At 42.3% G+C, this 14043-nt stretch overlaps 1 protein-coding gene across 5 annotated transcripts in view; it reads left to right on the top strand.

Moving 5' to 3' along the window:
• Nucleotides 1-14043, top strand: part of wdr31 (WD repeat domain 31) — a 34191-nt gene that overhangs the window by 2496 nt on the left and 17652 nt on the right. For 3 of the 5 annotated variants that reach the window (XM_052037105.1, XM_052037101.1, XM_052037103.1), the window contains exons 3-7: nucleotides 1423-1552; nucleotides 1955-2029; nucleotides 4581-4725; nucleotides 5917-6017; nucleotides 8975-9042. In XM_052037105.1, coding sequence (XP_051893065.1) covers nucleotides 1423-1552; nucleotides 1955-2029; nucleotides 4581-4725; nucleotides 5917-6017; nucleotides 8975-9042 — 519 coding nt within the window. Of the gene's footprint in view, nucleotides 1-1422; nucleotides 1553-1954; nucleotides 2030-4580; nucleotides 4726-5916; nucleotides 6018-8974; nucleotides 9043-14043 lie in introns of those variants that run through there. The other 2 variants (XM_052037106.1, XM_052037104.1) reach the window with 2 other exon arrangements.

Below are 14043 nucleotides of genomic sequence, written 5' to 3'. Positions count from 1 at the left end.
TTTTATTCAATGTATTTGGTCCACATATTGAGCTAAGACTTTATTCTCCAAGAGCACATTGAAGCAACTGGAGAGTGGCAAGTCAGGGGGGCTCAGTTCCAGGTGGATGATAGCTAACTGGACACGATGGGAGCAGCCATATTGTCTGTTCTTTACATCACTCGAGTTGGGCTGATCAATTCTAACTGCTGTATCGAGTATTATCTTAATGTTCTACAAATAAAATGCAGTGTTCTGTCTATGTCACAAGCCCAGGCAGAATTTATGGAAATTCTGAACTGCTCACACATCGGGGTCCCATTACCCCTCCTCCACCACTGATCTTCCTGATGGGGTCCAAAGGAATGCAGAGCTCTATGTTTGGCACTTTCTTGGTTGCAGGAGTTACTGAAAATGCATCCAAGGCATTAATCCATGTTTGGATTCTACTCCAGGCTTTTTTGATTTAGTACCTTGGGTTCCCTCCCTCCCCAAGTAAAGACAAGGTAGTAGAGCTTCTTACCCAATGCTGGGGATTTGGTTCATATGTGCCACAGTATGCCTACATGCCAGCTGACTTGTACATCACATGTCTGGGAGCCAAAACCTCTTCTGTATTCCCCCTGTAGCTTTAGCAAGGGGTACAGGAGCCCCCAATATCTGTGTTTTCCCTGTGTAGGCACAACAGAAGACTTGCTGATAGAGAGGTTTACTCATTTGGCTCTCCTTTTCACATTGTCAATAGCTGGGTGTAGGCTGAAAGTGAGAAGCACACCAGCATTTGGCACAGATGCTGGCAGCGAGTGACATGTTAACTCTCTTCAGTGTTAATTCTCTTCATGCACACACTAAAAGCACAACAGCAACCTGTGATACTTTGTGAACTGACAGCCACTCTCACGAATAAAATTGCAGCACCCCTTGCACCATACATAGTGATTTACTTTTAAAGCAATTAAACATCTAAAGCACCAAAAATATGCTCTATAAGTACAAATTCTTTATTTCTATCACCTTTGTGACCAGGAGTTTCTAATCCATTAATTTTCATTGAAATAGATAACCTAGAGTTAAAATAGAAACGTATTAATCCACTGTACTATCCCATTTCTCCAAAGTTTTGAACTGCTTGTATCCTGGTTTGACTTCTGCATAATCTAGTATTCCATTATGATAATAACATTTCTAATCTGTCAAGGAGGGAGAGATTAAATTCTAATCAATGTGGCTTACTCTGGTATTGTTAGGTTGCAATAACAACTGAAAATGTTGAAATACTCTGCTGGTCAGGCAGCATTTGTGGAAAGAGAAATAGTTAATGTTTCATGTCTGAGACACTTTCTGTTTTCATTTCAGATTTCCAGCATCAGTGGTTTTATTTTAGGTTTTCACTTATTGGTAGGTTGAAGTTTGCTTTGAATTTGATTATTGTTTTCTTTCCAGGGTTGATGGACATGCAGACTACAGTCCCACCAGTCAAACAGTGCAGCAATACAGTCCTGCACATAATGATGCTGTGACATCACTAGCCTCCCTCACATCTGAACAATGTGTGTCTGGTGGAAACGACAAGGTGAGATTTTTAACCTTCTGATAGGGAAGAAATGGAGGGAAGGTGTTTGAGCAGGACTTTACACCAGTATGCAATACTGAATATGATATTAAATCTGATATATATATATACACACACACAATCACAATGCATCTCTTTCTCCAATATCTCCCTGCTTAGTGTCTTACTGTAGTATTCTTCCTCATTTGAGAAGGATAATACAACTAGTTCTTTACGTGTATTGTAATGTCAGTTCCATCTTGAAGTGTAAATTCCATTTTATTCATTGTTTGACATGGTTATTCAAAGTATATTGCTGTTATGGCAGCTAAATTGCATGTGTGCATGTCTTTGCAAATATTTAAGTACCAAATTAATTCAGTAGTAGAATCACTCCGTTGTTCCCATTTTCCTGTCCTGTAGACAGTAGTCATATATAACTGGAAATCTGGTGGCGTGCAGCAGAAATTCATGAGCCATGAACGTGATATCACCAAGGTAAGAACACATTAGTGGCAGTATATTTACTAATCAAGATGCACGAGAAGAGAAATGGAGGTATACCATAGACTGTATTTTCTAGGGCCAGGTTTTAAAGCCTAGGGATTAAGTTACCCATTGGTAATAGAATGGTGCAGTCCTATTGTAATGTTTTTTGTTCTAAAGTATGGATCCTAAATAGGTGTATTAAGTTTAAATTCAAAGCATTGAGGGTCAGCCATTTTAATAGACCGTCAACAACAGTATAACGACTGGGAGATCAAGAGGTTGAGGCAGTGTTAAGAGCAAGAGATTGGGCGAGGAGAGAGACACAGGCCTGGTGAGTGGAGAGTGGGAATCTGGGAGAGGAGAAATACACAGGCTCCATTATAACCTGTTCCTCGCTGTCAGTGCTAAAGTGTGATATTATAGAACAGCAGATCAGTGATTGATGGGCATTTCTTTCCTGTGTCTCCTGATTGGCCAAAAGATTTAAATCAGGGACATTAGTACAGTTAAGAAAAGCAAGTTTAAAATAATTAAATCAAAACCAACTTACTAAATAGAACACAGATGGCTGGGCAATTGGTGTGTTGTAGCTGCAATGTCAGAACTGGTGGACTCCATTTATGGTGACCATATCTGCAGGAAGTGTTGGCTGCTCAAGGAATTTTGGCTCAGAGTTAAAATAAGTACAAAAAATATTGGAAATACTCAGCAGGTCAGGCAGCACCTGTGAGGAGAGAATCAGAGCTAATGTTTCGGGGCGAAGACCCTTTATCAGAACTGGGAAGGAGACAAGAGAATCTGTTTAAGCTGCAGGGAGGGTGGAAGAGGGGTATGTGTCTGATGGGGCAAAACCACGGTAACCATGGGGATAAGCTGAACACAAGGTTATCTGCCAATCAGTCAATGGGAGCAGTTGGTGAGTAAGGATATAGACAAGAGAATGTAGGAGTTGGAAACGCAGAACAGGAGGACATGCCCAGCAGGTCAGACAGGGTACGTCCTCACTTCCAGAGATAAAAGGGAAAAAAAATCATACAAGCTGAGCAAATATCACAAATGGACAAGTGATACAGACAAAGAAATCAAGTTACCTGAAGTTGTAGAATTCATTATTAAGTCCAGAAGGCTGCAACCTGCCCGGATGGAAGATGAAGTGCTGTTCCTCAAATGTGTCTGGCCTTGTTGTAACAGTAAAGGAGGCCACAGACCAATGAGCCACTTTAATTCTCATTCCCACTCCCACTCTGACCTGCCGTTCTGTTACGCAGTCTAAAGCTGAAGTACTTGTCACAAAAATACTGCCTGTACTAAAAGTTGTGGTAATTAATCTCATGGGCAGTATTAGTGTCCTCACAATATTTCCAAGAATAGTCATCAACTATGACCTCGCTCATTTTCCAGTTTCTTCAAATCAATTAATATCTAAAAATGGGGATATCCAGGTTGAAAAACTTGTAAGTTTATAACCCTCCACGTGCTCCCTTACTCATTTTATCCATAAAAATGTATGTATGTGTTTTGTTTCCCATGCAATTTTCCATTCAATGGTAATCCACTATTCCAGTCCTGCTTCCCACTTTGGTATACCTTGGATTGTTTCCGGTTACTATGAAAAGACAAAAGATATTACAAATTGGTCAGGCCTGAGAGTTGACCTGCAGCTTTCTGCTGCCTTTACAAACACATGTGGTTCTGCTCTATAAACGTTGATGTACTATGCAGGAAATGTGCACACGACTATTTCTGGCAAATAAAATGGGTGGGGGAGGATATGGCACAGCTTTGTGGGCTGAAGGGCCTGAATTGTGCTGTAGTTTTTCTATGTTTCTATTGGAGGGTTACAGACTTTGGTTATGGCTCCTAACTAAGTATACATAGTTAAAGATCAAACTGCTGATGTCCATACATCTTAATAGATTGTCATCAATGCCTCTCTTTCGAAGATTATAATTAGTGTTAGGACTAATCTTGATTTGGAACAATTGCACTTCAGCCAGCTTCTATACATTTCTCTCTGTTCTCATTTCTATTTCCTATATTGCCCATTTTAAACCATAAACCACAAAAGATTCCCATTGTCATCTCTTAGTGAGTAACTTGGACTAGATTAAGAAAAATATTCCCTCTGCGCTGTTGTCAACTGAGGAATGATTCTCAATGGAAACTTCTAAATGAAGTTAACTGATAGGACAATGGTCGTTTCACCTTGACTTGTATGTGGTCAATTGACTCACGTTTTGTCATTTTCATAGACGTCAAACTTCAAGGTTTTGAACAGTTGTATTGAGCTGCATGACGAAGATGATATGTGAGAATGCGGTCTGGTCCATTCTAATGCATATGCTTTGTCTTTGCATTTGTTGCATCTGCATGTGGCATGCATAAAACTGCCAAATAGTGCAAGGTTCTGTAATTTGTCAGGTGCTATTTCCAGCTGTTTACTAGGAGATTAAGGGGTGTGATGGGGTACATGGTCGGTGGGTGGTACTTTGAAATCCATTCCTGCATTGAAATGACATATATGTGGGTATTTTCAATTATGCCTCTTATTTCATTTCAGGTAACCTGCAACTTCAAGTCAAATAGAATCTTCAGTGCTTCACGTGATAAAACTGCCCTGATGTGGGATGTGGATTGTAAAGCTGGACCACTGCAGGAGTTTACTGGCCATGAACTGGGGGTGACAGGCCTGGCTGTGAGCCCAGGTTTGGATATCGGAAGCTATTGTTCTCTGTAACACCATGGAGTTTTTATTTTGTTGTGGGTGTCATTGCCATAGTATATTTAACTAGGGCAGACTGAAGTCGTGCACTTTGTTTATAGAAAGAAGAGGGTCAGAAGTCAGAGTAGCATTGAATACAAAAATTGGGAGGTTATGCTTCAGTTAGATAAGGCATTGGTGAGACCATGTCTGGAGCACTGTGTACAGTATTGTCTTATTTATTTAAATAACGATGTCAATGACTCAGAAACAATTCAAAAAAGATTTACTAGTCTAATGCCTGGAATGGGAAGGTTGCCATACGAGGAAAGGTTGCCCAGGTTAGGCTTGTATCTACTGCAGTTTTGAAGACCGAAAGGGGACTTGATTGAAATGTATAAAATCCTGAAGAGTCTAGGCAGGATAGATGCGGAGGGGATATTTCCTCCTGGGAGGATCTAAAACTAAGGGGGTCACTGTTTTAAAATAAGGGGTCACCCATTTAAGAACAGGATGAGGAAAAGTTCTTTTCTCTCAGAGGGTCATGAGTCTCTGAACCTCTCTTGAAAGGGCGGTGGAAAACAGAGTCTTTGAATACTTTTAACACAGAAATAGTTGTATATTTGATAAGCGAGGGGATGAAAGGTTATGTAGAGTGGAGAGAATGTAGAGTTGAGGTTATGATCAGAACAGCCATGATCTTATTAAATGGCAGAACAAATGTGGGAGGCCAAGTGGCCTACTCCTCCTAATTTGTATGTTTGAGGCAAGTTGAGCAACGATGACAGAAAGTGAGAGGCTCACAGATAGGGTGAGATAGGTGAAAAATACCTAAAGGGTGTCAGCGAATTAGAGGGATTGAAAGAAAAAGAGATGTCAACAGGATAATTTTTAAATACCGACAGGCAGAAAGGAAAGAAAAGGAGAAACGGAGTGGAAAACTTGCAACAAATGGACAACAAGCAGTGAAAGAGGCAAGAAGAGAAAAATGCTATTTTTATCTGTGAGCGTTCTCAAATTTGTATAATCACTATATTTTGTTAACAGATGTTCAATCTCTTCTTTCCTGGCACTGTTCTGGGACCACAACCAAGAAGGCATTGTACCCATGCGGGGCTTTCATTATGGAAATGTTTGATTGTGGTGCAAAGCTACTTTTTTGTGTGTCATAATATGATATTCCTTCTCTTCCCAGGTGGGTTGCAACTGTGTACTGGATCCCGGGATAACTCCATGTGTATCTGGGACGTGGAAACTGGAATCTGTCTACAAAAATCTTCTATTTCGAGGAATCTGGTAGGCTGATTAACAACTATCGCCGTTTATTCCCAATGCCTATGAATACAATACAGAAGAACTCTCAGTTGTACCATATTTCAGGTGACCTGTTAAACTGAGTCGCCGTCTGCCCTCTCAGATGAATGTAAAAGATCCCCTGGCACCCATTTAAAGAGCAGGTTAGTCCTACCTCTTATATTCTGACACCACAAGGCCTTTTCACTATCTACTAGGCACAAATTGGGAGCATGATGGAATGAAAAGTCTCCGCTTGTGAGAAGCTCAACGACGTTCAAGACAAAGCAATCCACGACTGGCACCCCACCATCCTAAATATTCATCCCCTCCACTATCAGTGCACAGTACCTGTCGTATGCACCATCTATAAAATGCATTGCAGTTACTTGCCCAGGCTACTCCAACAACACCTATCAGAATTTGGAACAGGTTTATTATCACTGATGTATGTTGTGAAATTTGTTGTTCTGAGGCAACAGTACAGTGCAATACATAAAAATTACTATAAATTACATTAAAAAAAATAAATAGTGCAAAAGAGGAATAATGAGGTAGTGTTCATAGTTCATGAACCGTTCAGAAGTCTGATGGCAGAGGGGAAGAAGCTGTTCCTAAAACATTGAGTGTGGGCCTTCAGGCTCCTGTAGCTCTTCCCCAATGGTAGTAACAAGAAGAAGGCATATCCCTTGTTGTGCCCGTGATGGAGCTGGCTGAGCCTACGACCCTCTGCAGCCTCTTTCGATCCTGCACATTGGAGCCTCCACACCAGGCGGTGATACAACCAATCAGAATGCTCTCCACTGTACATCTGTAGAAATTTGCAAGAGTGTTTGGTGACATCCCAAATCTCCTGAAACTCTTAATTAAGTAGAGCTGCTGGCGTGCCTTCTTCATGATTGCTTCAATGTGTTGGGCCCAGGATAGATCCTCTGAGGTGTTGACACCCAGGAACGTGAAGCTGCTCACTTTTTCCACCACTGACCCCTCAATGAAGACTGGAAGTTCTCCTGACTTCTCCTTCCTGAAGTTCACAATCAATTCCTTGGTCTTGCTGATGTGGAGTGCTGGGTTGTTGTTGAGACTCCATTCAACCAGCCGATCTATCTCACTCCTGTACGCCTCCTCATCACCATCTGAGATTCTGCCAACGACAGTGGTGTCATCAGCACATTTATAGATGGTGTTTGAGCTGTGCCTAGCCACACAGACATGAGTGTAGAGAGAGTAGAGCAGTGGGCTAAGCACTCATCCTTGAGGTGCACCTGTGTTGATTGTCAGCGAGGAGGAGATGTTACTACTTATCCGCACTGACTGTGGTCTCCTGATAAGTAAGTCGACACTCCTGCTGCAGAGAGAGGTACTCAGGCCCAGGCCCAGGTTTTGAAGGTTTCAAATCTGCAGTGTCGACAGTCAAGAAAGACAATGGCAGCAAGTGCTTGGGAACATAACTTCCTGCAGGTTCCCCTCCAAGTCAAGCACCATCCTCGTCTGGAAATGTAAATGAGGTGTGTCATCGTTGGGGTCTAAATCCTGAAATTCCCCACTGAAGAGCACTGTGGGAACATCTTACCAGAAGGACTGGCTCACTTCCACCTTCTCAAGGCAATCAGGAATCAGCCAGCCTGTATTTGCCAGCGACCCCCAGATCCCCAAAAAAAGAAGTTACCAAAGTAAATTATTTGACTATATATCTCACTGCTGCTTGCTGTGTGCAAGTTGGCTGCTGCATTTCATGCACTGCAACTGTTTGTACATTCCAAAACAACTCCAAAAGCTGTAAAGTTCAAAAGTCCTGAGGTTATGAAAGATGCAACATTTACTTTTCTTTACATTTCCTACTCTGTTATGACAGTTATTTTTTTGCTCTAACCTAACTGATTACTAACATGCATTAGGCTAGAAATTGCAGTGCACCCAAAAGGATGAGTTAGATAGGTGTTGCAGTGAGGTTTCAATCATGTATCTTCCCACTATAAGTCTCCCTTGGTTTGGGATCCAAGACTTTTATAACCTTTGGGTTGGAGAGGATGATAGGGGTTTAGGGGGGTGCAGAGGGGGAAGAAGGATCAGAAACCTATCTTTGGTCCAAGGAGTACGAAGGAGGAATGGGATCAGAGCTGGGTAAGTGGTTAGTGGTTGTGAGGGATCAGACTGAGGATCTGCCAAGGATCAGGGCTGATCCTGAGCCTGAGAGGTGAAGGGTTTGGAGGACTGTGGGGTGTGGACAAGGTCTTTGTTTGTGGTCACCTTCAGGGGCTTTGCTTAATTGTGGCAGAGGGAGATCATTAGTTTGGGATCTGGGCCTCGGGGAAATTGTGTGGTCAGGAGATCGTGGGATCAGCAACGATTTCAGGTATGGGGAAGGAACCATGAGGAAAAGTATGGCAGTCACCTGGCAAAGATCCCAGAACAGCTGGGCAAAGGTAAGACCCATCTGTCACAGCAGTTACTCATGATATTCATTCCCAGACAACACAGTCTAAATTATCCCTCATAGGCCAAAAAGAGCAACGCAAAGGGATAGGTATCAACAGAAATAGTGTCAGAGATACAAAGATGACACATACCGAAAAATTACCAGAATAATGCTTCATAATTTGGAAAAAGCTGTTGTTTCATTTCAATTCTAGAAAAAGATTGATTTTCAGTTGCATATTGCTGATTGGATTTCTCAACAATATTTCTTTTCCCTGCACTGTAAGCTTTTTCCTGGAAATTAACTCTACATTTCTGATTCAGTCACAAAAAAAAACAGAACACCAGTGTCTGTTAATCTGTTTACTTTTATATGATATCTCAGTGATTGTGGAAAAGCTTGCTGAAAGAATGAACAGAGACCTGTCAACTTTTCAGATGAAGTTAAATCAGTGATCATGTGTATTACTGCTTCACTAACTAGTTGACCTATTGCCGCTTTGTCATGTGAGAGCATTGATTGATTGTTTTGGCTTTTCTAGGTGACACATATCTGCTGGATTCCTACAGAATCACTGGTCATCCAGACTTCAGAGGACAAGATGGTCAGGTGGGTAAACCATGGCTGACTTCAGCCAGGAGCCACTCAGTAAGAATCATTAATCAACTGTCCAGCACAGACAGTCAGCCAGCATAAGTATTCAAGGCATCCATTTGCATTCTACAACCTCAAATGGAAGCAGCTATTGTTTTTATTTATCTATTTATATTTCAGGATGTGGGTTTTGACCATCCCTAATCATCCTTAGTGGTGAGCCAACTTGAACAGCTGCAGATCTTGTGGTGAAGATACTCCTACAATGCTGATTATAAAACTGCAGATGCTGGAAATCTTAAATAACAACAGGAAGTCCCCAGCAGATCAGGCAACCATCTTCTCTGCAACTGTCAATTAGCCTGTTTACTGCCCTTCCCAGTTCTGACAAAGGATCTTGGATACAAAAGGTTCATTCTGTTTCTCGTCCCGCAGATGCTGCCTGACCTGCTGACTTTTTCCCAGCATTTTCTGTTTTTACCCCTACAATGTGGTTGAATAGATTGGGTCCAGGATTTAGATTCAGTAATGATGAAGGAATATTTCCAAGTCAAGGTGTTGCCTTACATGGAAAAGAACTTGCAGGTGATGGTGTTCCCATGCACTTGTACCTCTGTCCTTGGTGGTAGAGGTCATAGGTTTATAATGTTTAATGGGAATGCCCTGGACAAGTAACCACAGTGCATTCTGTAGATGGCATACTCTGTAGCCAATTCTGCTGGTGCAGGAGGGAGTGAATGCTTGGCATGGTAAATGGAGTCTAAGCAAGCAGGCTGCTTTGCCCTGGGTGGTGTTGATGTTTGTTAAGTATAATTGGTAGTGCAATCATCCAGGCAACATAAGAACAAGTCACCTCTAAAGTCACAGAGCCCACAACATGGAAACAGGCCCTTTGGCCCTCTGTGTCCATGCTGATCATCAAGCACCCATTTTACCCATGCTCATCATCAAACATCCCATTTTATTCTCCCCACGTTACCATTAACTTCCCCCAGATTCTACTATTCACCTACATACTAGGGTCAATTTGCAGAAACCAATTAACCTGCCAACCCACACATCTTCGGGAGGAAATTCACACAATCATGGGGCAAAAGTGGAAACTGGTAAGACAGCCCTGGAGGTCAGCATTGAACCGGGCTGCCTCAGCTGTGTGGTAGCTGCTCTACCAACTGCACCACGGTAAGTCACCTGTGGTTTACAAATGGTGGAAAGACTTTGGGAGTATCAGGAGGTGAGTCAGTTACTGCAGGCTACCCAGCCTCTAACCGACTCTTGTAGTCATGGAACTTACGTCGCTGATCTAGTTGAACTTCTGGTCAATGGTGAGCTCCCAGGTTGTTGATAGGACAGGACTTGGCAGTGCTAATGCCATTGAATGTCAGGATAGGTAAGACTTTCTCTTGTTGGAAATGGTCATTGCCTGGTACTTTTGTAGTCTAAATATTATCTCCCACTCATCAGCCCAGGCCTGAATGTTGCCTCGCTCTTACTGCACGCAGGCATGAACTGCTTCATTTGCTAGGAGATGCCGATGCACAATCATCAGCAAACATCTCCACTTTCCATCCTGTGATGGAAGGAAGATCATCAATGAAGCAGCTAAAGATGGCTGGGGCTAGGATACTGCCCTGAGGAACACTGCATAGATGTCCTGGGCTAGGATGATTGACTTTCCACAATCACAACCGTCTTCCTTTGATCAAAATACAACTCTAACCAATGGAGTGTTTTCTTCCTCGTTCCCCTTGACTTCAGTTTTACCAGAGCATTTTGATACTGCAATCAGGCAAGTGCTTCTTTGATGTCGATGACAGTTACTCTTGCCTCCCCATTTGAATTCAGTTCTTTGGTCTGCGTTTGAATGGAGACTGTGATTGCTGTCTAGAGCCAATTCGTTCTGGTGACAGCTAAACTGTACATTAGCAAGCAGGTGACTGAAATTAAGGGTGACTGGATAACAACGTTGATGACTCCTTCCATCACTTTGCTAATGACTGAAAGTAGATTGATTGAGTAGTAATTAGATTGAATTTGACCAGCGTTTTTGTGAACACATTGCCAGGTAGATGTAAGTGTTGTAAATGTGAATTACTTGTAACATTTTAAAGCATCAAAGTGAAAATGTTGTATTAAATGGTACTACCGATAATAGGAGGTGAATTTAAAATGTTTAGAAAAGGGTTTTATTTTGGGCCTTTGCAAGTACTTCTTACCTTTCAACCCCAGCGAGCATGGCGTGAAACCTCCAGGCTCTCAAGGAAACCCACTACTAAAGTGTACAGTTGCCCTCACAATGCTATTTTGGAGACATCAAAACCATTAACTATTTCTGTCGCTTGAGTTTAAGTAGACCAATAGTGTGTCTTGACTGCTTGGTTGCAAAGTGAACATTGAGTGCTGACACATTTAACATTCTTTTTTGTCTTTCCCCTTCCTAAAGTTGACCTCATATTTTCTTATGAAAATGAAGGAAACTATCTGGCCCATTAAGTCTATGCTGGCTATCAAAGAAATCCAATCAATTCCATTCTCCCAAATTTTGCTGTAACCCATTCTCTCTCACATACTGTTCAACCTCACTGCCACCCACCTACACCAAGGTAGTTTACAATAACCAATTAACTTATTAGCCAGCATGTCTTTGTGACAGGGGAGGAAACCAGAGCACCCAGGGAAGTCCAGTCAGACACAGGGAGAACTTGCAATCTCCACACAGGCAACACCAAGGTCAGGATTCAGCCCGGGTTGCTGAAGCTGTGAGGCAGCAGAACTACCTGCTGCATCACCGTGCCACCCCATTTAAGCACAGTCTGCCGTCCACTTGTTGAGGAGCTGGATTAGTGAACATTTCAGCTCAAAGGTACAAAGGAGCTGGATGAACATCAGTAAGAAATGACATTTTCTATAGAAAATATATAAAGAGGAATGCTGAAAGGATGGAATGATGCTCCTTTAGATGGGGAAGTACTCAAGGCTAAACTGAGGAAATGTATGTTTGTTAAGGAGTACAGCAGATAAATCTGGAGATACGCCTATCTCTTTGAGGATGTGTAGAGTATTTTACTGTGGAAAGGAGGATGTTGAATTAGTTTGGGGATGCATGAACCCTAAAAAATTGCATGGAGCTACATGAATTTGCAGAATATCATAGCTCCCCTGTGCATTGTTTCAAAGTATGAAAAGCAAAGATTGCTTAACCTAGCTGTACCTGTCTGGAAATGACCATTAGAAATAGCCCACAAACTATGCGGCATAACACCATCTTTTTCAGTGATCAGTACTGAATTTCAATCATTAACTGAGATTGCAACATCATTGCAGAACTTGCATTGTTAATCAAATAGAACTGCACAACAGGCTGGAAGTAGGCATTTGTGATGTCAATCCGCATGCAGTGCCAATTTCATGCCAGCCAGGCAAATTGAGCTGTGTAATATGCACCTAGGACCCTCTAGAATCAGGGGCAAGAAATGGGTGTAAACACCTTCACCTGCAGTTTGTAAACAGATTCTTATGTATCGGTGTAATCGGGCCTGAATTACAGAACAGCTTCTGCTGTCCACCATGGATGAAACACCTTGCTAATGCATTTGCAATGAAGACAGAATTGTTTTCCAGGCTGACATTCAGCATACCAGGAGCAAGAAGAGACAGGGGTTGCAAAGGCAAATGTTTCTTGCCAAAGAAGGGTAGAGGAGGAAGAGTAGGTCTCTGGCCAGGAGGGACCCAAGACTAACTCTCAAGAGATTTTAGGAGTAATCTTCTATCTGACTGAGGAGCAATCACCTAGAGTCTACAATCTTCCAAGGAAGCGATGGCCATGTTTTCAGACTGCTACAGCTAAAGCCGCAGCCAAGGAATAATGCCAGGAATCCTGCCCGAAGGTTACAGTGCCCCTGAACCTATCCTACCAAACATTTTAAAATTCAACATGTCCCAGTTTGCAGTCCATTCCTTTGTTCATGACTTTATCAAGGCTCTGTTCTGCATTTCATTGAGTAGAGGAGGCAAGCAGCCCAGGTGTGTGGATTTGCCCGTATAGATTGGTTAAACTACACATGTACAGCATTCATAGGCTCCACACAGGAACCCCGGCCTATTCAATAGCAGGGACATGCAGATAGTATGGAACCACAATCTAAAGATCTTTGTGGTCAACCGTATGCACCCAAGATGCTTGCAACACACAATACCTGCAACATTACAGCCTTTTATGCAGGATTGCTGACTGGTTTTTAGGGCCAAGGATATTGCCTGGAACCATGGATTCTCATCCAATATCCTACAAATGTTGCAAAGTGGACTTACAAAAGAGAGAAAGGGGGCAGCTGGGAGCATAGTGGGGACAACTGCTAAAGTCCTCGGACAACAATTTACATACCTGGACCAGTCAAGATATACTGGAGTTCATCCCAGAGAGGGTTTCCTCCCTCTTTATCTCCTGCTCCATCTTACACAGTTTGGTGAGTATGTAGGCACAATGCACTTGCAAAAGCAGGAAGAAGACTGGAAGGAAAAGGCATGACACAACAACAAGGGCCCCTCTCCCAACATATTGTCAGGGCACACTTAGTCACCCTACAATCCAGCTGAGGACCCCACTCCACAGAACTGGAGCAGTCTTTTTCCACATACATCAAGATCTTCACAGAATCAGCTTGAGAACATAAGTAGCAAGTTATATACACTTCACATATGTGACCTCAAATGGGTAATTTGTAATCAATTCTCCTTGACATTCAACAGCATTAGAGTTCCCCCACTATTGATTTTGATGACTGTCATTGACTAGACACCACCTGGACCAGACACTTAATTACTGTGTCTCAAAGAGCATGTTGGAGGTGCTATCCTGGATGGCGCACCAGTAGTCTGAGCCGTTTTCAACATCAGATTCATAATGGCAGCAGACCAAGGTTACATGACTGAAATCTGAAGTAAAAAACAAAAATGCTGGAAACCCTCAGCAAGTCAAGCAGCATCTGTGGAAGGGAACAAAGAATTAACATTTCA

Source organism: Pristis pectinata, chromosome 23 (assembly GCF_009764475.1).
Source record: "Pristis pectinata isolate sPriPec2 chromosome 23, sPriPec2.1.pri, whole genome shotgun sequence".
NCBI lineage: Eukaryota > Metazoa > Chordata > Chondrichthyes > Rhinopristiformes > Pristidae > Pristis > Pristis pectinata.
This window is presented reverse-complemented; position numbering and strand designations above follow the sequence as displayed.